At 42.1% G+C, this 25048-nt stretch overlaps 1 protein-coding gene and 2 non-coding genes across 3 annotated transcripts; all 3 read left to right on the top strand.

Moving 5' to 3' along the window:
• The first annotated feature begins 3804 nt into the window (after positions 1-3804).
• LOC121443019 (stress-70 protein, mitochondrial) lies at positions 3805-22584 on the top strand. The gene is made up of 17 exons (XM_041644701.1): positions 3805-3994; positions 6109-6167; positions 6368-6455; positions 7593-7774; positions 10739-10863; positions 11699-11772; positions 11861-11967; positions 13160-13322; positions 13641-13733; positions 16106-16315; positions 17556-17783; positions 18696-18800; positions 19493-19610; positions 20630-20724; positions 21079-21171; positions 21506-21646; positions 21834-22584. The coding sequence occupies exons 1-17, from the start codon at positions 3914-3916 to the stop codon at positions 21909-21911; spliced, it is 2040 nt and encodes a 679-aa protein (XP_041500635.1). The 5' UTR covers positions 3805-3913; the 3' UTR covers positions 21912-22584.
• Positions 16521-16593, top strand: LOC121443050. The gene has a single exon (XR_005973624.1). It is a non-coding gene; the product is annotated as a small nucleolar RNA SNORD63 (small nucleolar RNA).
• Positions 18327-18392, top strand: LOC121443051. Its single transcript, XR_005973625.1, has one exon. It is a non-coding gene; the product is annotated as a small nucleolar RNA SNORD63 (small nucleolar RNA).
• Positions 22585-25048: the final 2464 nt, after the last annotated feature.

Below are 25048 nucleotides of genomic sequence, written 5' to 3'. Positions count from 1 at the left end.
CTTCCTTGAGAATTAACCCAAATGAGCCTGTCAATCACTTAGACAGGAATAGATCCCCCAGGAAACCATCTGCCCCAGATTTTAAGAAACAGTATAAAGTGGCTGGGCAGTGGTGGTGTATGCCTTTAATCCCAGCACTCAGGAAGAAGAGGCAGATGGATCTCTGTGAGTTCAAGGCCAGCCTCGTCCACAGAATGACTTCCTAGATATGTTCAAAAGCTACAAAAAAAAAAAGTTCTAGTATGTCTTTATCACAACTACTGACTTTTTTGAGGTAGGAGGAAAGAAGAAAAGTCATTCTTGAAATATAACTCTCGTCTTGCTATTCTCTCTCTCTTTTTATAAATCTCTATTTATTAGTTATAGTGTTGTGTCTGCATGTATACCTGCACACCAGAAGAGGGCACCAGATCTCATTATAGACAGTTGTGAGCCACCATATAGTTGCTTGGAAGTGAATTCAGGATCTCTGGAAGAGCAGTCAGACTCTTAACCTCTGAGACATCTCTCCAGTCCTCTCTTTAGTCTTATAGAGAGGAAGGACACTATATTTTTAATGACAAAATTTGAGGGGTTCTTTGTTGTTTTGCTCTTTTGTCTGTTTGGAGACAGGAGGATATTACCGTAGCCCAAGCTAGATACCCTAGAACTCTCTGTTTTTGTTTTTGTTTTCTCTGTGTAGCCTTGACTGTCCTGGAACTCATTCTGTAGACCAGGTTGGCTTCAAACTCCACGGGCAGACCAACCCCCGGGATCGGTCCAAACGTGATTCCTTCCGGTTAAGGAAAGCAACAGTAGCAGAACGAAAGCAACCGTAGCAGAACAGGGAGAGACTCACCAGTTGAAGCCATCTGAGAAGCCGGTGGTGGGAGTGGAAAAAGAACCCGGTTCAGGATATCCGAGCTATCTGTCTCTGACTCCTGAGTGCTGGGATTAGAGGTGTGCACCACCACAGCCTGGCTAATAATAATAAATTAAAAGAGAACATGGGGGTAACAGAATTAGCACTGTTTCTTCTTGTCTGATGCTAGGGATTAAGCCCAGGGCTTTGCCCGGGTAAGTAAGCACTCTGTCATAAGCTGTAATACTAGCACGTGGTCAGCACCTCTAAAGGCAGGTCCTATAATGAGAAGCCTCAATGCAGGAGCTCAGTAAAGACTTTGTAAAGATGATGATGATGCACATGGCTGGAGAAATGGCTCAGAGGTTAAGAGTACTCATTGCTCTTGCAGAGAACCAGGGTTATGGTCCAGCACCCACATAGAGGCTCACAACAATCTCTAACTCCAGTTCCAGAGGATTTGATACCCTTTTCTGACCTCTACAGGCACCAGGTGCATGGCACAGATACATAAGTGTAGGTAAAACATTCATTCACAGAAAATAATCTTTAAAAACCCTAATGATTAGCAACCTCAGTTCATAGATGGGTTCTTGGCTTTTGATAAAGACCAAGAAGAATAATTGTGTTTTCACCCAGGGCTTTGCTTTGAAAAATGTAGGGCATTCTCAGGCTGAAAGTGTAGCTCAGTTAGTAGAGTGCTTGGCCCAGCACCACGCTAAACAAGCATGGTGGCACATGCTTATAGTCACAGCACTTGGGAGGTGGAGGCAGAGAGATTAGAAATTCAAGGCTGGGCTAGCAAAATGGCTCTCACTGGGTAGAAGTGCTTTCCTTGCAAGCCTCAGATGAATCTGAAACCCCAAAATTATTCTCTGACTTTTGCACCTGTCCTCTCTCATGTACACACATGCGAAATAATTTTTATATTATGTATTAGTTCAAGGTCGTCTTCGCTACCTAACCAGTTTGAGTCCAACCTGAGCTACAGGAGACACTGAGTCACACAAAACAAAGACAAGCAAAGGACATTTACAACTTGTACTATAACTAGTGGCTAGACATTTCAACCTCAGGTTTCTTTACTTTAAAAATTATGTTTTTGCTGGGCAGTGGTGGTGCACTCCTTTAATTCCAGCATTCAGGAAACAGATGCAGACGGATGTCTATAAGCGTGAGGCCAGTGTGGTCTACAGAGCGAAGTCCAGGACAGCCAGACTACATAAAGAAACTACTCTGTCTCAAAAAAACAAAACAAAAAAAACCTCAAAATTATTTATATTATTATTATTTTACATGTATAGATGTTTTGCTTGAATGTCTGTGTGTGCACCATATGCATGCCTGGAGCCTTCAGAGGCCCAAACAAGGAGGCAGAGGCAGGCAGATCTCTGCATGTTTGAGGCCAGCCTGGTCTGCAGAAGGAAGTCCAGTACAGCCAAGGTACACAGTGCAACCCTGTCTTGAAAAAAACAAGACAAATAATTTTTAAATCATTACTGTATGTGCATGTGCCACAATGCAGGCGTGGAGTCAGAGGACAACCTTGTGGAGTCAGTTCTCCCCTTCCACTTCTACACGAGTTCCAGGTCTCGAACTCAGACAGCAGAGTTGTACATCAAACATTCTGTCCCTAAGCCATCTTTCCAGCCAACTTCAGGTTTTCAATTAGCAGCTGTGTTCAGTACCTTTATTTATTTTTTTCATTTTGTCTTATGCATGTGGGCTTTGCCTGCATGTATGTCTGCACTAGGTGTGTTCTGTGTCACAAAGGCCAGAAGATGGCATCAGAACCCCTGGAAATGATCAGTGGTCCTGCAGGTCCAGGAATCTGCGACTCAAACCCAGGTCCTCTAGCAGTCAGTACTGCTAACCACTGAGCAATCACGCCAGTCCCCAGGGTTCACTCTCTTGGGGATAGCAACTAAAACTAGTCACCCTGGCCCCTGGCATCCACCCCAGCGCTCTGGCCTGGGAGTTGCATTGGTCGGAACTCCAATTCCCAATATGCCGGGGAGGTCAGGCTCACTCCCACAGGCTATTTAAGTGGGCACTCAGAGGAGGAACATGTGGTCCTGGGTTTTGTGTGCGCCCCCCCCCCCCCGTTTTCTGTGTCCCCTGCCGTGCTCTCGGCCACCCGGGAGTGCTTTATTTACTAAAAAAAAGAAGAAAACGAAAAAAGAAAAAAAATGGACATTTTAATTTGGTTTGATTTGACCTGGTTGGATTTCTTTGCTCAGGCGGAATAGCTCGGCTTAGGATTTTTCCTAACAGTGCTAACCAAATGCTGCCCTAGAAGTTGGAAACTCAACCGTGCCGCCGCAGTGTGCGGCACAAATTTAAGGATGCCCTATCCAGGTGTGCATACTTCAAGCTGTGCACAAGAGCTGACAGAGAAAGAACACGGGTACACTCAACAGTGCCTCAGGGCAAGATGGCGTCCGCTTCACGAAGAGGCCTGAGGAGAAACTTCGAGGCCGTCAGTGCGACCTCGCGCTCCGGGTACTCCTGGGCAAACTCGCGTACACTGGAGCACCCAATAAAGCCGACAGTTAGGTCCCAAACCCGGGTCCGCCACGCCCTTCGCACTTGCGCGCTAGAGCCTAGGTCGGGTGCCAAGGACGCAGGCGCAGGAGGCTCCTCCTTCTGCGCAACTGACGCAAGGAGACTGTAATCTTTTCGTAATTTACCCCGTGTGTCCTTGAGTCTTTCCAGCCGCGAAGGGCCGGGGCTGTCTGAAGCACTGCCTGTGTGTTCCTCTTCCCCGTCTCCCTTCTCTCTGCTCCCGCAGCCGCGGAGGCCGTGTAGAGAGGACAGAACTTTTCAACAATCTTGTTGCGGGGCGTGCTCGCCGCGGGCTGCGATTTTGGGAGCAGCAGCCGTTCAGTCTCTGTTCAGGCAACGCGCTCAGCGCCTCAGCGGAAGGGGGGGCCTTCGTGCTGCGGCCGTCAATTCCCGCCCCCCACCCCACGTGGTTGGAGGTTTTTAGAAGTGTGGCTGCCGCTCTGCCGCGCAGCTCCGGACCTGTGCGGTGCTTGCTCTCTGCTCTCGCGTCCCCTCCGTCCAGTCGCCATGATAAGCGCCAGCAGAGCCGCAGCCGCGCGTCTCGTGGGCGCCTCAGCCTCCCGGAGTCTGGCGGCCGCCCGTCACCAGGTGAGGAAATGCTATGCCTTCTGGAAGGGGCTCCAGGCCCTGACTTGAGTGAGGTAGGTCTTGCCCTTTAAGGGTCAGACTCTAGGAGAAATCCGGAGCGGAGAAAGGTAACGGACCTTCGGTGGTCAGGGCTGCTGGCCTTGGTCAGGACTTTAGCCTCGAGCTCTGCTGAGTCACAATCCATGGCGTTCTGGAGTCGCACCCACTAATTCACGAGGTAGCGGTCCTCCCCACCTGACATGGGGCGCATTGGATGTGCTTAGTCCCAGGCAGCGGGTGTGGTCTATCGGAAGGCAGAACTATGAGCTAGGCTCTGTTTTCTTTTTCTTTTTCTTTTTTTTTATTTTTTATTTTTCGAGACAGGGTTTCTCCTAGGCTCTGTTTTCTAAAGAGCCGAAGGACACTTGCAGCTCTGGTTTTTGTTTGTTTGTTTTTTCTTGAAGCAGGTTGTCTTTGTAGACCTGGCTGGCCAGGAACTGACTATGTAGACCTCATAGAGACCCGCCCGTCCTTGCCTCATCTCTGCTGAGATTGAAGGTGTGCACCACCCACCACACCTGGCTCCAACCTCGGAGACTTTTTTTTTAATGTCTTCGATTTACTTGTGGATTGTAATAGAACAGGAAAAGGATTGTGGATCTTGGTCTGAAATAAGAGAAAGTACGTCTTTGAGACTATAGCTCCCCAGAGTAGTTGTTGACAAGATCATTGGAAGTGGCTCCGGTATCTTTTGGAGTGCAGGTATAATGAGGTTCAGGTGTGCGCAGCTGTGGGTTTGAGACAGGGTCTCACTATTTAGCCTTGGTTGTACCGGAACTTACCAAGACCAGACCTGCCTTTGGCTTTCAAGTGTTGGGGTTAAAGATGGTTGCCACCAGGCCTGGCGACTGTGAAATAATTTTGAATTTTTTGCATAATGTCTTCTTAATCTGATCAGCAGCAGCACAAGTTGTTCCCCCAACTCAGGGGAATTGGGGGGGTGGCAGGTCTGTCAGCTTCCGGGTTGTATTGACTTTGAGGGACACTAATTTATGGGCTTCTTGTTGGTAAAGAGCGGAGTTACTTCTAAGCATTCCACACTTAACGGGTCACAGCACGTTGTACCATATCAATAATGTCAAAGTTGAGAACCCTCTGTTGCACTGTAATTCCTTTTTTCTTTTTCTTTCATTCTTTCTTTTTTTTTTTTTTTTTTTTTTATTTTCGAGACAGGGTTTCTCCGTAGCTTTTGGTTCCTGCCCTGGAACTAGCTCTTGTAGACCAGGCCGGCCTCGAACTCACAGAGATCTGCCTGCCTCTGCCTTTTTTCTTTTTTTAATGCTAGTTTTTTTTTTGTTTGTTTGTTTTGAGATTGTTCCTCTATATAGCTCTGGCTGTCCTGTAACTCATTGGTCCACCTGCCTTCCGCCTCCCAAATGCTGAGATTAAAGAATTGCTCCACCCACACTTCTTGTCTAGTTTTCTGTTTTGTTTTTTCAATTTTTCTTTTTTTTTTTTTTGTAATTTAAGACAATTAGTTTTGGGGTTTTTTGTTGTTGTTGTTGTTTTTGTTTTTTGTTTTTCGACACAGGGTTTCTCTGTAGCTTTGGTGCCTCTCCAGGAACTAGCTCTGGTAGACCAGGCTGGCCTCGAACTCACAGATATCCACCTACCTCTGCCTCCTGAGTGCTGGGATTAAAGGCGTGCGCCACCACTGTTTGGCCCCAGTTAGATTTTTTTTTTTTTTTTTTTGGTTTTTCGAGACAGGGTTTCTCTGTGGTTTTGGAGCCTGTCCTGGAACTAGCTCTTGTAGACCAGGCTGGTCTCGAACTCACAGAGATCCGCCTGCCTCTGTCTCCCGAGTGCTGGGATTAAAGGCGTGCGCCACCACCGCCCGGCTAGAATTTTTTTAGAGTTTAAGACAATTTGCTTATTTTTACCTGACAGTCCGGAAAACTTGTAGATGTGTGGTAGACATGTAGATCTTTTTCCTTATACATACTAAGTACTTTTCTTCTGTTTTTTATACAGGCTACTACTTAATTCTAAAGGTTGTATGTGTTTCTCAGTAATAATTGGAAAAAGTCCAAGTGTACTTGTGTAGTTGACGGATGATGCAATTTTTCCCCCCTCAGGATGGCTGGAATGGTGTTAGTCATGAAGCTTTTAGATTTGTTTCAAGAAGAGATTATGCGTAAGTATAACTTTAGTTTCTTTGGGAGAAAACGCATATTAATTGAACACCTGGGCTGTGATCTATACATTTAAATAAATAATTTTCCCTCTGTAACTTTATACTTGTAGTTTATGAAATATGCTGCTTAACACCAACATAAAAACAGTTATTATGTTGGAGACTGTTAAGTTAACCATGATGTTTTAAATTTCTTGCAGATCAGAGGCAATTAAGGGTGCAGTTGTTGGCATTGATCTGGGTACTACCAACTCCTGTGTGGCGGTTATGGAGGGCAAACAAGCAAAGGTGAGCAAGATTGGAAGCTGGGGTCACTTAGGTTTCCTGCCTGACCTTAGGTGCTTAGAAATACTGAACCGAGCCGGGCAAGGTGTAACACCTTTAGACAGTGGAATCTCAGAGTTTGAGCCCAGCCTGGGCTATAAATAGAACCCCTGTCTCAAAATGAGGGGAGGGGAACATAGAATCAAGTTTGGTGCTGGTTTTTCTATTGAGACAGTATATATATTAGGCTATTCTCAAATGTAGATTATTCAGCACTAACATTACAGGCATTAGCTATTACTCCAGACATGTGTGTTTCTGTTTTTGCTTTTTATGGTGTTTGTGTTTGGAGAAAGGGTTTCTCTGTAGCTTTGGAGCCTGTCCTGAAACTCTGTAGAGCAGGGTTGCCTAGAACTCACAGAGATCCGCCTATCTCTGCTTCCTGAGTGCTGGGGTTAAAGGCATGTGCCACCTTCCCTAATTTGCATTTTAAAACTGCTTTTATTTCTTTTCTTTTTTTTTTCTTTTTTTCTTTTTTTTTTTTTTTTTTTTGGACTTAGGAATTCACTTGGTATTGATAATTGAATGAATACAACTTTCCAGGATAGGATCTAAATGTGTTCTCTAGCAGTATGGGTGGTAATGCCATTAGAGGACTCGGAATGGCTTTCTCAGCTTGGAGTTCAGCAGGGTTCAAGGTGTCTGCTATGGAGAGGCTGTTAGAGTCTCCTCAGAATGTGCAGATCTTAAGAGCACCTGTAATTGTAGAGTTGTCTGTTCATTCTTGACCCTTCATGTTTTCTTTTCCCATGCCCTCATCTGAAACAACTCAGGCTATTTACAGGAGTCTGGCTTACTGAATACTAAGAGAAGTGAAGCCCTTCCTTAGTTCTATTTATGCTGCTTATCCTCACCCCCCATTTTCTGAAGCTTTAGCTTCCACGTGCATTTTGCATATTATTCATCTTCAAGGTGTATGATCATAGACTTCTCCATACATTTGAAATGATACTGTGTAGCATTCCTAGCAGTAAACATGCCAACTTAGTGTTATCCTTTTAGCATTTGTTTTATGATTTGAGCTGTGATTGTATCTTAAATCAGAACCACAAAAATGTTAGTGGTGACTAGTATCTTAATCATTATCTTTGGTAATTTTAGGTCCTGGAGAATGCTGAAGGTGCCAGAACTACGCCTTCTGTTGTTGCCTTTACAGCAGATGGAGAACGACTTGTTGGCATGCCAGCAAAGCGACAGGCTGTCACCAACCCAAACAACACCTTCTATGCTACTAAGCGTCTGATTGGGCGTCGCTATGATGACCCTGAAGTACAGAAAGACACGTGAGTAATAGCAAAAGCAACCGAGAGTGCTTTGCTCGAGGTCTCTTTTTCATTATTGTTCCTAAAAGAAATTCACATCTCTGCCAAAAGAGTAAACAGTTTTTAAAAGCCCATTTGTGCTTTCATAGGCTAGGCTTTTTTTTATTCAATAACATGACAGGTAATATGTTAAGATGCATTAAGGTTTTTGAGATATTCCTAAATGATGTTCCTCATCAGTTGTGTAAGGCTGTTATATGTCCTTACATTACATGCATGTGTATGTGTGTGTGTTTACAGTCCTTTCCCATTATTTTTATTTGTTTGAGACAGGGTTTCTTTGTGTAGCCCTGGCTCTCCTGGAAATCACACTGTAGACCAGACTGGCCTTGAATTCTGATTAGCTTGCCCCTGCCTCCTGAGTGCTGGGATTAAAGGCATGTACCAGTGCCTGGCTAAGCTTTTATTAACATTTTTGTTTGTGGGTATATTCATCCTCACAAAATGGGAGGTCAGAGTCCAGATTCTGTTCTCCTGTGTAAGTCCTGGGCGTTAGCCTTGACAGTATGAGCCTTTATTTGTTAAGCCATCTCCTTATCCAGCTCTTTGGTTTGTCTCTTTGTTGTGCTTTCAAGACAGGTTTCTGTGTAGCTTGACTGCCCTAGAACTCATTCGGTAGACCAGGTTGCCCTCAAACTCAGATCTGCCTGCCCCTGGCTCCTGAGTGCTAAGGTCAAAAGCCTGTGCCATCCCTGCCCAAACAGGTTTTTGGGTTTTGTTTGTTTGTTTTGTTTTGCCACAGTGTTTTTCTGTGTAACAGCCCTAACTGTCCTGGAACTAACACTGTAGACCAGGCTGGCTCTTGAACTCAAAAAGTTGAACTGGAGTTAAAGACAGTTTTGAGCTGCCATGTGGGTGCTGGGAATCAAACCTGGTTCCTCTAGAAGAGCAGCCAGTGCTCTTCACCACTGGTCTATCTCTCTCTCTGGTCTTCAATAGAAATTGCCTGTGACCAAATAATATTCTATTACATGAACATATTTTTTCGCAACTTTCAAATGGTCATTTGAATTAATTTCACTTTGTTGTTTTGAGTAATGCTATCCTAATTATTTGTTTTTACTTTTGGTTTATTTGAGACAGGATCTCACTGTGTTGCTCTGGCTGTACTAGAACTCACTATGTAGACCAGGCTGACCTCAAATTCAGAGGTCTATCAGCCACCTCTACCTAGCTCCTTGGCCATTCTTACAGGTATAAGGTGGAATCTCAGAGTTTTGATTTGCATTTCTCTGATGACTAAGGATATTGAGCATTTCCTTAAGTGTCTTTCAGCCATTTTAGATTCCTCTGTTGAGAGTTCTCTCTTTAGGTCTGTATTCCATTTTTTTTATTGGATTATGTGATCTTTTGGTGTCCAATTTCTTGAGTTCTTTGTATATTTTGGAGATCAGACCTCTGTCTGATGTGGGGTTAGTGAAGATCTTTTTCCATTCTGTGGGCTGTCGTTTTGTCTTGTTGACTGTGTCCTTTGCTTTACAGAAACTTCACAGTTTCAGGAGGTCCCATTTATTGTTTCTCTCAGTGTCTATGCTGCTGGGGGTTATACTTAGGAAGTGGTCTCCAGTGCCAATTCGTTTAACTGTGTTTCCCACTTTCTCTTCTATAAGGTTCAGTGTAGCTGGCTTTATGTTGAGGTCTTTGATCCATTTTGACTTGAGTTTTGTGCATGGTGATAGATATGGATCTATTTTCATTCTTCTACATGATGCTATCCAGTTATGCCAGCACCACTTGTTAAATATGCTTTCTTTTTTCCATTTGATATTTTTTGCTTTGTCAAAAATCAGGTGTTCGAAGGTGTGTGGATTAATAACCAGGTCTTTGATTCGGTTCCATTGGTCCTCCTGTCTGTTCTTAAGCCAATACCAGGCTGTTTTCAGTCTGAAGCTCTGTAGTAGAGTTTGAAGTTAGATTGTGATGCCTCCAGAAGTTCTCTTATTGTACAGGATTTTTTGCTTTTCCATATGAAGTTGAGTACTGTTCTTTCGAGGTCTTTGAAGAATTTTGCTGGGATTTTGATGGCAATGCATTGAATCTGTAGATTGCTTTTGGTAAGATTGCCATTTTTACTATGTTAATTCTACCTACCCAGGAGCATGGGAGATCTTTCACTTTCCAATTTCTTTCTTCAAAGATTAAAAGTTCTTGTCATACAAGTCTTCCACTTGTTTGGTTAGAAACTCCGAGATATTTTATGCTATTTGTGGCTATTGTGAAGGATGTTTTTTTCTGATTTCTTCCCCAGCCTTTTTATCATCTGTATACAGGAGGGCTACTGATTTTTTTTTTTTTTTTTTTTTGGATTTTTGAGACAGGGTTTCTCTGTAGCTTTTTTTGGTTGCTGTTCTGATGCTAGCTTTTGTAGGCCAGGCTGGCCTCGAACTCAGAGATCCGCCTGCCTCTGCCTCCCGAGTGCTGGGATTAAAGGTGTGCGCCACCACCGCCCGGCTTGATTTTTTTGAGTTAATCTTTTATCCTGCTACATTACTGAAAGTGTTTATGAGTTGTAGAGTTGTAGAAGTTCCTTAGTAGAATTTTTGGGATTGCTTATGTAAACTATTATATCATCAGCAAACAGTGAGAGTTTGACTTCTTTTCCAATTTGTATCCCCTTGATCTCCTTTTGGTGTTTTATTGCTCTAGCTAGGACCTCAAGAACTATATTGAATAGATATGGAGAGAGTGGAAAACCTTGTCTTGTTCCTGATTTTAGTGGAATTGCTGCTTTGTCTCATTTTTGAGAACTATTAAGACAATTTTTGAAATGATTTCAAGTCATCAGGCTCACATTTTTACACGATAGTAATTATAGAGATTTTTAATAAACCTGTCTCCAGGAATTATTGTTTATTGGTCCATCTGTTTATTTTTATAATTTGAAATGGATAGATATATGATGACATAATTCTTTTTATTTTTCAGCAAAAATGTTCCCTTTAAGATTGTCCGTGCCTCTAATGGTGATGCCTGGGTTGAGGCTCATGGGAAACTCTACTCTCCTAGTCAGATAGGAGCATTTGTTTTGATGAAGATGAAAGAGACTGCGGGTGAGAAGATTTAGTTCATTCTGGGGAAATTGGAAGTGTTGGTGGTTCCTCTGAGTTTATAAACTCATGCCCTGTAGATTATGCTCTTTGCACAAGAAATTTAGGAACGGCAAAACTGTGCAGATGAAGTTTTTTTCACACTTCATCTGCAGGTTGAGTTTAATTTCCCTAATGATACAGGCTGGTGCCTTTTCAATAGGGGGCAGTGTAGTATTTGTTAAAATCTGGAAAGCTACACATTAAACTTAGAGTCTAAAGGTCAATTGATGTTGGTGAGTCTTGGCTGAAATGCTAAAGGTAATTTGGAATTTCTGGCCAGTACCACCTTGGCTGCTGAGCTACACAAAATTACTCCCTACATCTCCAAATAACTTTGTAATAGAGGAGGGGGTTGGCTGCCTTGAGCTTCTGGTACTACTGTTACAGCCTCTGAAGGACTAACGGTGGTCAAGGTGATTTGTTTCTGAGAATAAATGTCATTCTGGAGTTTACGTTATCTTCAGACTAATTTTGTGGCCAAGGCTGGTGTCAAACTTAGGGTGATCTTCCTGCCTCAGCTCTGGATGCCAAGATAACAAAAGGCATGAGCTGTGTAACCCAGGACAGCCTTAAACTCACCTTCCTCCTGCTATCTCCCTGGCGCTAGATTACTAGGGTATAATACAGTGTTCAGTGTTTTTCTTATGTGGCCTGTCTGCAGGTTAAGCTGCAAAGGAGGTGAGTGTTCTCTGTTGCTCCACAAGAGGATTTGAGGAGGAATATTAGGCTTTGGTAGTAATTTTGATGCTTTTTTTTTTCTGACATAGTGCCACAATTGAATTTTATTCTTTTCCAGAAAATTACTTGGGTCACACAGCAAAAAATGCTGTGATCACAGTCCCTGCTTATTTCAATGACTCACAGCGACAGGTAAGGTTAATTATATCTCCTATTTGCCTGGGGGAAAAGTTGCCAGAGTTAAAGGATGGAAAAATACATTTATTTTTACTTTCTCTAGGCCACTAAGGATGCTGGCCAGATATCTGGGCTAAATGTACTTAGAGTGATTAATGAACCTACAGCTGCTGCCCTGGCGTATGGTCTGGACAAATCCGAAGATAAAGTGTAAGTTTATAAAGCGTAGATACTCGTACCTGAATTATAGGTTTTTACATGATTTTTTTTATTACATTTTCTAATTCTGTGCTGGTACTTATGTTGGAGGTATGTTTATGCTATGGTATGTATGTGGAGCTCAGAAGATAAAATGTGTGAGCTGGCTTTTGTCTTTCTCAAAAATGGGTCTTGGATCAGTTTGTCTGGCTTGACAGCAAGTGCCCTCACCCTCAAAGGCCCTTAACGTTTTATTTTTTTTTTAATTAAAAATTACTCATTTTCAATTATAAATGTGTTTGTGTATGGCTATATGCACGATATTGCAGATACCTTCAGAGATGTCAGATTCCCCTAGAAATTAAATTACTGGTGGCTGTGAGCTACCTGATGTAGGTACTGGAAATCAAATTGGTCCTCTCTGCTTTAAAAGCTGCTGACTCGCTCTAACCCGTACCCTCCTTGTCATTGACTATGTGTGTGGTGGGGCATGTTCATAACAGTGTGCATGTGGAAGGACAGCATGGAGTTCATTCTCCTTTCATAGGTTCCTGGGGTTGCATCAGGCTTGGAGCCAAGGATCTTCACCAGATAAAAAGCTATCTTGCCAGTCCTCATGTTGTAAATTGTTTTGTTTTTATTTTGTCTTTGTTTTTCAAGACGGATTTTGCTGTGTAGCCCAGGCTGTCCTGGAACTTTCTCTGTACACCAAACTGGCGTCTAACTCAGATCCACCTGCCTCTGCTTCCTGAGTGCTGGGATCAAGGGTGTGTACTGTACCTGCTACACTTGTACTGTAAATTAACCTGAACTGTGAATCAAGTTATAACAACTATAAGATTTATCCTATAATATTTCCATTTCTTAGGGTTATAAGGGTTGTGCTTAGAATGAAAATGTACTTCCTTTTTTCTCCCCAAATTTGTATATATAGTCTTTTTTCGTCGTTTCAAGACGATTTTTCTCTTTCCTTGGTACCCTGGACAATTTTTGTTATTATGGGTGTTGATACATACTTTGGGAACCATGGTTTGTGTGATACGAATTTTGCTAGTCTCTCTTATATGTTACCAATGCCATATGTTAAAAGGCATGTTGGTTACTAGATTTCAAAATTAGTATTTCAGGAAGATAACTAAGTTAATCTTTGGTTATTGAATTCATTCCTTTGTAATAGGATTTGTTTCTTTGTTTTCCTTTCTAGCATTGCTGTGTATGATTTAGGTGGTGGAACCTTTGATGTTTCTATCCTAGAAATTCAGAAAGGAGTGTTTGAGGTGAAATCCACCAATGGGGATACTTTCTTGGGCGGTGAAGACTTTGACCAGGCTTTGTTACGTCACATTGTCAAGGAGTTCAAGAGGGAGGTTAGTTATCATTGTGGATTTAATGTGTAGGCTTCTTTGTAGGAGGTTCAGACTTTTTGTTCAAAATGCTCATTTGCTTTCTGAATAATTTTTTTGCACTAAAGTAATTAATTACATTCAGGTTCATGGCTAGACTCAACCATTTTAGTTACATATATATAGCACCTTAGATTGGGAACAAAAGACTTGTCCCCTAGCCCACAAATCCTCACAATTTATATTTCTTTATAAAGGATGACCCTTTCATAAGCAGACAAAATAAATCTACATTGCCACTGCAGTTTCTCTATTAATTGTCTTATGAATCCTATTTTGTAGACAGGGGTTGATTTGACCAAAGACAACATGGCACTTCAGAGGGTTCGGGAAGCTGCTGAGAAGGCTAAGTGTGAACTCTCCTCATCTGTTCAGGTGAGACATGAAGAAATCCAAGTTCTTTTGGTGGATATTTTTAGCCTAACCTTATTTGAATCATATATTCTAATTTACCTAATGTCAGTGTAGCCTGTTTATGGTTTTCTATTTGGTAAAAACCGTGGCAGTGCTGGCCACGCCTTTACTCCCAGCACACTGGGAGTTCGAGGCCAGCCTGGTCTACAGAGCGAGTTCCAGGACAGACTCCAAAGCTACTGAGAGAAACCCTGTCTGGCAAAAAGAACAAAAACCTTGAGCTGGGCAGGGGTGGTGCACTCCTATAATAATCCTAGCACTCGGGGAGGCCCAGGTAGGCAGATCACTTTGAGTTCAAGGCTACCCTGGGCTACAAGAGCTAGTTAGAGGACAGTTAGGGCTGCGATACAGAGAAACAGTCTCAAAAAAGAAAGAAAAATACGACAATGATCAGTTTTCTTTTTAATGAATTAGGTAAATCTTTGTGTGTGGATCTTTTGTTCACATGTATATACGTACTATGTGTGTGCTTGGTCCTTGCAGAGGCCAGAACTCCCATGTTCTCTAGAAGACCTGCCAGTGCTCTCAAGCACTGAACTATCTTTCCAGCCCTGAGACAGATATTTTTTAAATTATCTATTATATGTGCACTGGTGTTTTTACCTGCATTTTTGTCTCAGGGTGTCAGATCCCCTGGACTAGAGTTACAAAAGCAGTATGGTGAATGATTAACCTTGAAAAAAATTAGTGTCTTCAATATACAATTTTGTGGATTATATGAATTACTAGTTTTCTGCCTAATAAATTGGATCACCATTCTAGAAAGTGAGCTGTGGGAAAAATCTGCCCTTTGAGCAACAGATTTGCTCCAACTCTCTGTTCTGCACTTGTTTGTTGACCTCAGTTCTGAGAGGTAAAGCTTCCCTGTCTTAAGCAGATGTAGACTAGTGTAAAATCTAGGTTACAGCCTCACCAGCGTGAAACTAGACCATTCTAAACCTGTGACTGCTTAAGATTCTTACATTCACAGCAACAAGTTATGATAGCTGTTGGTTAAGTGGTTGTTGCTAAGTAAGTTGCTGAAACCTGAATGCTGTATACAATAATCTATTTTTGAGTTCCCAAGCCTTCACTGTTGTAAGGGGCTGTGAGTAGTTAGTTACTATGTTGTCCGTACTATGCTCATGGGTAGTGATGCCATTCTCCCTGCTGAGTGACAGAACTTGTGTGACTTATTCATGTTTAAGGTTGTGGTTTAAGAGCCTGGGTTTGTCAGTAGAAAGAGAAATCTATAAGTCTCAGATTTGATACTGGGAGGGGAAACAGTTGTTTACGTTTACATGGCTGTGTCTTACTGACGGACATTTTCTTTTCTAGCCTTTAGCACTTTAGCAAAGTATTTAGCCAAGTCAGTGTATAGTTATGATTTTAAATCTGTAAAATAAATCCTTGGGAACATCTCAGAAGACTTAATAGTGTACTCTGAAAAGATGGATTTTACCTAGAATATTAACTCAGCCCTGTGGTGGTCTCCTACCACTCAGACTGGCCTTGAACTCACTATTGCTGAAGATGATTGTGTGAGTTCCTAAGGGCTTAGGCAGTGCCAGCACATCCAGTGTGCATCGCTCCTGCTTTTTTCTAGTAAGAGCATATGTAACACTAATTCCTGGAACTTAGTCTGGATATGTTAAGAGGTTGATGGGGAACATATGTTCTTTTTGTTTCTTGTTTGACTTCGTCGTTCCTCACCCACCCCCCATACACAACACACCCTGATTTCTCTATAATAGTCCTGGCTGTCCTAGAACTTGCTTTGTAGACCAGGCTGGACTCAAACTATCAGATCTGCCTGCCTCTGCCTCCTAAGACCTGGGATTAAAGGTGTGCACTCCAATGGCCCTTCATGATTTCTTTCTTTGATTTTCATTTTTATATATGTGGAGAGGATGAGAGAAGGTAAATGTGGGTACCAGTGGAAGCTAGAAGAGGAGAGTATCGGGTTCCTCAAAACTGCAACTATGGGCAGTTGTTAGCTACCCAACATAGGTGCTAGGAATTTCACTCAAGTCCTCTGCCAAAATTGCAAGCACTGTTTAACTATTGAACTCAGACATGAGATATTTTAACTCGATGTGAAAGATAACCACACACACAGTATGTTTTTATGGTACTATTCATCTGTCACATGATAATTTCTTCAGCTTGTGTGCCCCAGACTTCATTGTTAATATTTATAAACCTTATTAAAAGAGATTTTAGTGTATTTACACTACATTGTAGGAATTTAGTAAGGCTGATTTTCTGTGCTTCCTAGGTTCTATCCTGGGGTATAGTCTTAACCTTAATTGGAGTCATAAAGATTAACTTATAGTGAAATATTTTCTGTGTAGACTGACATCAACTTGCCATATCTTACAATGGATGCTTCTGGACCCAAGCATTTAAATATGAAGGTAACTCGAGCTCAGTTTGAGGGCATCGTCGCAGACCTAGTCAAGAGGACTATTACTCCATGCCAGAAGGCGATGCAAGACGCAGAAGTCAGCAAGAGTGACATTGGAGAAGTGATTCTGGTTGGTGGCATGACGAGGATGCCCAAGGTATGGACTCATATCTCATGTGGGGGAAAATCGATACATAATGCAATTTAATTAAAAGATGCAAGAAAGGGTATCAGGGAGACTATTAAACCCATTCTTATAATGTTGTCAAGCCTTGATGGTGGTCATTCCCTAGGAAATGTCTTTTGGGCACTTTTTCCCAGCATAGTGGTTGGGACTACTTGCATTACTTCAACAAAGATTTGTGCAATGATGCATTTTATTAATCAACACATCATTCTGAAAACAGATGTGTAGATAAGTAATAACTGAGCACAGACTGTTGTTGAAGGTGCAGTTGTTCCTTGGAGGCTGGATAGAATTATCTTGGGTCCAAGTTAATGGTGGAATTACTGCTTTTGGTGGTGGTTTCTGTTTTTTTTGTTTTGTTTTTAATTTTACTGATTTTTATTGAGCTCTATGTTTTTCTTTCTCCACTCCCTGCCTCTCCCCACCCCTTTAACTCTCTCCCTGGTCCCCATTCTCCCAACTTACTCAGGAGATCTTGTCTTTTTCTATGTCCCCTGTAGATTAGATCTATGTATGTCTCTCTTAGGGTCCTCATTGTTATTCTAGGTTCTCTGGGATTGTGATTTGTAGGCTGGTTTTCTTTGCTTTATGTTTAAAAACACTTAAGAGTGAGTACATGTGATAACTGTCTTTCAAAATGATGTTTTCTAGTTCCATCCATTTGCCTGCAAAATTCAAGATGTCGTTATTTTTTTTTTATCTTTGTAGTACTCCATTGTGTAAATGTAGGTGGGTTGTGTTTATGGGAGATTTTGTTTCTCTGTTGCAACACTAGGATATTGGAAAATGAATCTAGAATAAAGTTGGACCCAGAACTCTGGTTAGAGAAGACATGTTGATATTAACAAATTTATCCCAAGATGCTGTGTACTTTTGTTATCTCTTAACAGGGTCAAAAACTATCCCACAGAATTGGTATTACTGCTTCCTTCAAATTGGCCTCTGATTAATTATTTAATAGTGTAGGCTGTATTTTATAGTCCCTTGCCTTATGCCTTCTGTTTCCAGTGATGAATGTCATCTGGAAGACAGATAATTGAAGCATGCTTCTAAATTAAGGGGACAAAGTGAGTTTTCACCTAAAGAAGAAGTCAGCATTGTTGGAGCTGAGTTCATCTGACTTGCAATCTGGGTGGCACCTTAGTGCTCTGTCTCAGTTCAGCAGTGGCCCTGGGTGTTGGCTAACAGGTTCTTTATCCTCCGCTCACAGGTTCAGCAGACTGTGCAAGATATTTTTGGCAGAGCCCCAAGTAAAGCTGTGAATCCTGATGAGGCTGTAGCCATCGGAGCTGCCATTCAGGGAGGTGTGCTGGCTGGAGATGTCACAGATGTGCTGCTCCTGGATGTCACTCCCCTCTCTCTGGGTATTGAGACTCTGGGAGGTGTTTTTACTAAACTTATTAATAGGAACACCACAATTCCAACCAAAAAGAGCCAGGTACGAGTTATCCTTCCTCACAGGTTTCAGTTCTCTGAGTGCATAACTGCAACCACTTCATGAACTGTTTACAACTCAATGTTTCTAAATCCACACCAGCTGACTGGGTGGTGAGATTACCATTTGTGTGTGTTTTGTTGCAGTTTCTGGAAAAGTTCTTAGATATCATCTAGCAGTGATGATTAAGGGAAGGATAATGCAGTCTCCTAAAAGGGCTGTTGTCATTTGCCACTTAATTCTCTGTAGTCAGAAATAAAATAAAAAGTCTGGTTAGCAACATGGGACTAGGCTTGATTTCAGCATGAATGATGGGGGCTGAGTTGTGTTTTACCAATCAGTGAGATATGGGCATGGCTTGGCAGGGTCTTGGTTGAAGTCACACTTCTTGTGCCTGGTTGGATTGTCGCAAAACTTGGGAATTTGAGGCATGAAAATTGAGAATGTGAGAACTGCGGACCATATAGTGTGACACTGTCTCAAATGGTTGTATTTCCAGACTCAAATCAGTCTTGAATTATTCTAGGATCTCTCTCTTTGGTATTTGTGCAGTGATGTATTTGTCAACACATCATTCTGAAAATATGTGATGACATCTCAAGACTGAGCACATGGTACATCGCCTATCTCTGGTCTTACTTCCTTGGACTGACAAGTTGTTATTTTATATCCTTATTTTGATGTCTTAAACTTCCAAGCTTAAAGCTTCATCTTGTCCAACATACTTGTCTAGCAGAAACAATAGCTGTTGTGTGCCATTTAATACTAAACCTGTCTTTGCAGAGATAAACCTTTGTTCTGAGAGTAATGTATGTTAGGAATCATCAAGTATTAGAATGTCATTGTCTCGTTAGCCTTTTTCTGTATAATGGGTGTAAGTTTAATCATCAAGTAAGGAAGTTTCCTTCTTACTAGGTATTTTCTACCGCTGCTGATGGACAAACTCAAGTAGAGATTAAAGTGTGTCAGGGAGAGCGAGAGATGGCTGGGGACAACAAACTTCTAGGACAGTTCACTTTGGTAAGTATTTCAAATCTGAGTATCATGCGTTTTGGTCCTATAGCTTACAAAGGTGACAGTAGTCTAATCTCTCCAAACTGCTTGCAAACAGGCATACTTTTACTTTATTAATACTTTATTAAGGTTTTATTGTATGGGTGTATCTCTATGTACCAAGGGCACTAAGGCCAGAAGAGGGTATTGGGTTCCCTGGATGGATTTACTACAGTTTTCTGCAATGTGGATGCTGGGAATCAAACCTGGGTCCTCAGGAAGAACTGCAAGGGCTCTTAACCACTGAACCATCAGCCCAGCCCATATCGTGTTCCTTTTGAAAAACAGTTTTCATAGGTGAACTATGAAACTCAAAAATTCAGTACTTTCTGTGTTTTCAGATCTTTATTGAAAAGCCAGGGACATGTTCAGTTTCAGAAGCAGTGCTAACTCAGAAACCAGTTGAGTCATGATCCATTGTTTCAAAACCACTTGATGGTCACCGTTTTGGGTCAGCATTACTACAGTGAAGAAGTCCTGATTTACTGAAAAAACTGGCCAACACGGCTATTATGGTTACGTATTTGCTCCTTGAAGCACTAAAATCTCAAGTTTGTGTACATTAGTGAAGATACCACTTGTTTTCGGGAGCACGTGGTAGATGGCCTGTTTGGAAATGGGAGCATCTGAGAGGAGCTGACTCTGGCTGTTTACTTTAGGTTGGAATTCCCCCAGCCCCTCGTGGAGTCCCTCAGATTGAAGTTACATTTGACATTGATGCCAATGGTATTGTACACGTTTCTGCCAAAGATAAAGGAACAGGACGTGAACAACAGAGTAAGTATTCAGGCTGTATGAATGAGGTATGATGCTGAGAACGTCGTCCAGCAGTAGAGTGCCTTCCAGCATATGTGATGCCCTGGGTTTGGTTACCATCAAAGGAAAAGTAAGGTGGCCATTATTAGGAACTACATACTCTGTTTCTATGCCTCTTCTCCCCTGGGATGGTTGCTACCACACTGCCCCCTTTTCCAGGTATCAGAGATAGGGGTGCTTCACTTGCATGGTTTTTGTTTCTTTTCTCTTGGTTTTCTGAGATAGTGTCTTGAGGATTTAAGGTGTGCGCCACCACTGCCTGGCTTTGCATGTATTTCTTGTACCTCATGCATGTCCAATGCCCTGGAAAGGATTGCTGCCAGTCTTACTGAAGTGAATTTCTGGCTTGTTTTGAGACAGGGTCTGACTTTGTATCCCTGATTGACCCAGAACTTGCTGCTCAGACCGTGCTAACCTCAAACAATGAGATCTGTATGCTTCTTCCTTCCAAATGCTGGCATAGATCTCTAAATTTTTTGTTAGGTTTTTGAGACAGGGTTTCTCTGTGTGTAGCCCTAGTTGTCTTGGAACTAGCTCTGTAGGCCAGGCTGGCCCCAAACTCAAGGTTCATCTGCTTCTGCCTATTAAGTGCTAAGATTAAAGGTGTGTGCCACTACTACCTGGACAAATATCTGAATTTTCATAAGTTAACATTAGGAGGGGACAAACCAAGCCTGACCTTGTGGAATGCTGAAGTTTCACCAGGGAGGCAGGTCACTTGGTCTTTTTATACAACTCACTTATAAGACAATAACTAAAATCATAATTTGAATCATTCAGATTAGTTACTACAGAGGCAGCATTTATTTGTTTATTGTGGAAGCAGAGTCTTATTTTGTAGCCGTGACTGACCTTAAGCTCAGAGTTGCCTGCTTCTTGAGTGTTGGGATTAAAAGTGTGCACCATGTAGTGTAATGTTATTTGTTAATACAGTGAAAGAAGAGAACTAAAGAGATTTTTTTTTTTTTAATTAACTCTAGTTGTGATCCAGTCTTCTGGTGGATTAAGCAAAGATGACATTGAAAATATGGTTAAAAATGCAGAGAAGTATGCTGAGCAAGACCGGAGAAAGAAGGTGATTACTTCTGAACGTGTTAAAGCTGACAGACTGGGCTCTTAAGTTTCTCATCTTTATTGTTCCCTTTCATTAATTTATACTTTGTTTAATGTGAGATTACACCCTCCCATTTCTCAGCCTCCACTAGTACCTGGGACTAAGAGCACTTAACTGGGTTGGAATGTTCTCTTAGTCTCCCCGCTATCAAAATTCCCACGCCACAAAAGCCAACTCTTTTCTCCGGGTCAACCCAAGTACTTCTGAGTACAGTCATTCTAGCTCTACTGTTAACAGTGTGGAAAGTAACTTATTGTATCACGTGATATAGAACTTAAGGGAAATCAGTTATGTTAAACTCATAATTTTTTTAAGGAACGCGTTGAAGCAGTTAATATGGCTGAAGGAATTATTCATGACACAGAAACCAAGATGGAAGAATTCAAGGATCAGTTACCTGCTGATGAGGTAAGTTATTAGAAAAAATCAAAGAGAATATTCGCTGATTCATTGAAGCTCATTTTTTATTGGGTTTGATAGTGATTGGGGTTTTTTAAAGCATGAATAAAGGGTAGAGGTGGGAAGGCAAAAAGAATGCTTGAAAATTTGCCTTTAATCCCAGCACTGGGGAGGCAGAGGCAGGCGGATCTCTGTGAGTTCGAGACCAGCCTGGTCTATAGAGCTAGTTCCAGGAAAAACAAAAACAAAAAAAAAAAAAGAAAGAAATTTTGAATAGTACACTACATATAAGAAAAGAACATTCTAGAAAAAGGGTTTCTTTTTTGTTTTTTGCCTTTTACAGTGCAACAAACTAAAGGAAGAGATTTCCAAAATGAGAGAACTGCTTGCGCGGAAGGACAGTGAAACGGGAGAAAACATTAGACAGGCAGCATCTTCACTTCAGCAGGCATCACTGAAGCTCTTTGAGATGGCATATAAAAAGGTACAAGGGCCGGAGGGGTAATTTGGTCGAGATTACTGGGAACAGAATGTTACAGGGAAAGACATAGGAAATAGCAGTGGTTTACAAGGGCGGGTGGAAGGAATGATGAATACAATGTGAGTTATGTATGAAGGATGAGGTTAGACCTAATGTGAAATCTCAGTGATCACAAATATTTTCTCAACAGATGGCATCTGAACGGGAAGGTTCTGGAAGTTCTGGTACTGGGGAACAGAAGGAAGACCAGAAGGAGGAGAAACAGTAACAGTGGCAAGGCATTGAGAGAAGAGGCCAGAAGGACAACATGAAGCTTGGGAGTAAAGGGACGTCCTGAGCAGAAAAAGGGTCAAACTTCAGTCTTTTTACTGTGTTTTTGCAGTAACCCATATAATTTCCTTAATAAATATATGTAGTGAAAATTAGCCAACTCATTTTAACGGGTGGTAATTCAGAAGTAGACCATTCTGTCACTAGCTGGTTAGTTTCAGCCACGTGTAAAGGGGTGGGGTGGGACTGTATACCAATCATTATTAAGATGTATCTGGTTTGTGCTGAAGGGGCCATGTTTTCAAAGTGTGAAACCCATTTCACATGCAGTAGTCTTGTCATGGACCTTGGATTGTATGTAGATCTTTGTTGGCCAAGAGGACTGCTATAAAGAACGGTCTATTTGTATATGAGGCGATCCTTCAACAGGCCTTGCAAGACTAAGCTACCTGTGCCATGCATGGTTTGTTGGTACAGAAGCTAAGCCAGTGTAAGCCAGCTGTTAACCATGGCTTACAGAGATGCAGGATAGTGATGAAGTCTTTTGTGGTCCTAAGCCATACTTTCCAAGCTACCCTCTTGGTTGGCCTGTATCTGGCACTATATCCTTGGTGATCATTCTTTTCATCCATTTTGGAGGTTTTTTTAAGAAAATAAAATTCTAAAAACTTCTTGATCTCCTTTGTGAATGGCATTAGTTTCAGGAAGAAATGACAATGACTTTCTAACACTGGCTAAGTTTGGACACATTAAAGATACAGGAGGAATGATAAAAATACTGGCAGAAGCACACTAAGGAAGCCAGGCAGGGCTACATAGTGAGACTCTCACAAGTACTGGCTGGCATAAACAAATCTAAAGGAAAAAAAAAAAAAACACTCAACTACTTCCTAGGCAGATGAGGAATCTTTAGTTTCCTCTGTTCTATTTACAACTTTAAAATCTTCAAGTCTCTTAAGCTGTCATGGAACAGGGCACATAATAGCACCGTGGAACACTTTTCATAGAGATTTGATTAACGTCTTGTTACCTTGCAGTCCACACCTGACACTTAACCCTAAGTATTTCAGCATCCACTTTACATGATTCCCACAATTATCAAGGTCAGGAATATTAGCACTGAAATAACATTTTAATATATAATTCATATTAAAACTGTCAAGTATCTTGCTCACAGCTGAAATCCCAGCACTTAGGAGGCTGAGGCTGGGGGATTCTCCAAGTTTGGAGATAGCATAGATCACAGTGAGACCAGTTTTCTGTCTTGAAAGCAGTAAAGCAATCCCTTTGATCAGAGCATAGGACCACATCAGTTCTCAAGTAAAGTTTGTAGTGTAGTCCTGGTTGGCTGGGAATTCGCTCTGTAGAACAGGCTGGGCTCGAATTTATAGAGATCCACCTGTCTCTGCTCCTGAGTGCTGGGATTGAAGGCGTGTGACACTATCGCCTGACTTACTGGACATTTTAAATTATTCAAGACAGGGTCTCACACAATCCAGGCTGCCTTAAGCTTACTCTGCACCTTGGGCAGCCCTCGAACCTAAGATCCTGCCTCATTCTTTGAAGAATAGGAACTTTAACCGTGTATCATTATCCTACCCTCCTTTTGCTTTTTTTGTTTGCTTGTTTAAGATGGGAGTCTTATGTTCCCCACCCTACCCAACTCAGCTGACCACCTCAGTACCAGAGCAGCTGTGACTGGCTGTACTCTAGCACTCATGCACCACAGGCATGCACCACTCAGCCAGTTTTCTTTTTTCCCCAGCAACAGTGATGCAGTTCAAATTGAGAATTTTGCTCATGCTAGACAAGTATTCTTCCACTGAGGTATATCCCAGTTCCAAGCAAAATTTATTATGGGGCTCTGGTTGGGGCAGGGGGAAAAAAAGGCCCCAAAATATTTAATCCTAGCAAGGGTTGCAGATACAGGACATAAAACAGGTGGTGGAGTGTTTCCCAGCATCCTCAAAGACAGGGTAATAGGCACACATTTTACTAACATTCAACCTCGGTGGCCAAAGGTTTTTTCCATGCTGGGTACCGTATGTCCAGTCCTGACACCACCGGGAGTTAGTACTAGATCCCACAAGTTCAGCATCTGTAGGTCTACTTTGGATGCCTAGTAAGAGTTCCAGGCTGAACCTGACAAATGGGACCTTCTTTCTGGGTTTGACAACTTGCTAGAGTGGCTCACAGAACACGAGGACACACCTTATCCATTCCAGAGGATAGTACAAAAGATACAGAATAACAGCCTAATGAGGGTCTAGGAGGGTCCTGAGCTCGGGGCTTGCGTCTCTTGTTCTTGCTGCTACTACAAATGAGCCTACCCGCTTTCCAAATGCTATGTTTGGCTTAAAAAGTTCCTGATCACCTCTCCCCCTGTGGCTGCAGCACATCGTCAGTTTTATAGCTCCTCAAATATATTAGACTACTACTTTACTCAACCTCCACGTTTTATTTCAGAATTAGATTCCTTGTCATATACTCTCATATCCGTCGATTATTTTAATACACAAAATATAAAGATCGGCTGGGTTTACTGGTTCACACCTGTAACCCCATCATTCGGAAGGCTGAGGCAGGAGTGTTGCCCGTATTTTTGAGGCCACAAACAAAGTTATAAAAATTACGAACGGTTGCTAAGCAGCGGTGGCGCACGCCTTTAATCCCAGTAGAGGTAGGGGGAAGCGGCTCTCTGAGTTCAAGGTCAACCTGGTCTAGGAGAAACCCATGGGGGGGGGGGGGGGGGACGGACCAAAACGTTATGAACGGTTATAAGCTCAACTAAACTGTGAATTCCACTAAAGTTAATATTACTTACTCGATTCACCTCTTTCTAGAAAAACTAGAGTTCAACAACTTGCTCGGAGTTCAAATCTTTGATTACACACAATTTGTGAAGTTGGAGACAGACAACTGGAAAGCTTAACTCTTGACAGTTCTAACGTTGCCAACGTTCTCCCCACCTCCACGCTCACAGTTAACAAACCCTCCTTCACTCCAGCGCAGCCGGTCGGCTCCAGCCTCGGCGAAGCTCCTGATCCAGACCTAGAGACCAGGATTCTGAACTTTTGTTCGCGAAGCCACGATACACGCAGGCGCACCGCACTTGGTCAGCGACAAAGCTGACGG

The sequence above is a fragment of the Microtus oregoni genome, unplaced genomic scaffold (genome assembly GCF_018167655.1).
Source record: "Microtus oregoni isolate MIOR12 unplaced genomic scaffold, Mior012 000098F_ref0000018, whole genome shotgun sequence".
Taxonomy (NCBI): domain Eukaryota; kingdom Metazoa; phylum Chordata; class Mammalia; order Rodentia; family Cricetidae; genus Microtus; species Microtus oregoni.
This window is presented reverse-complemented; position numbering and strand designations above follow the sequence as displayed.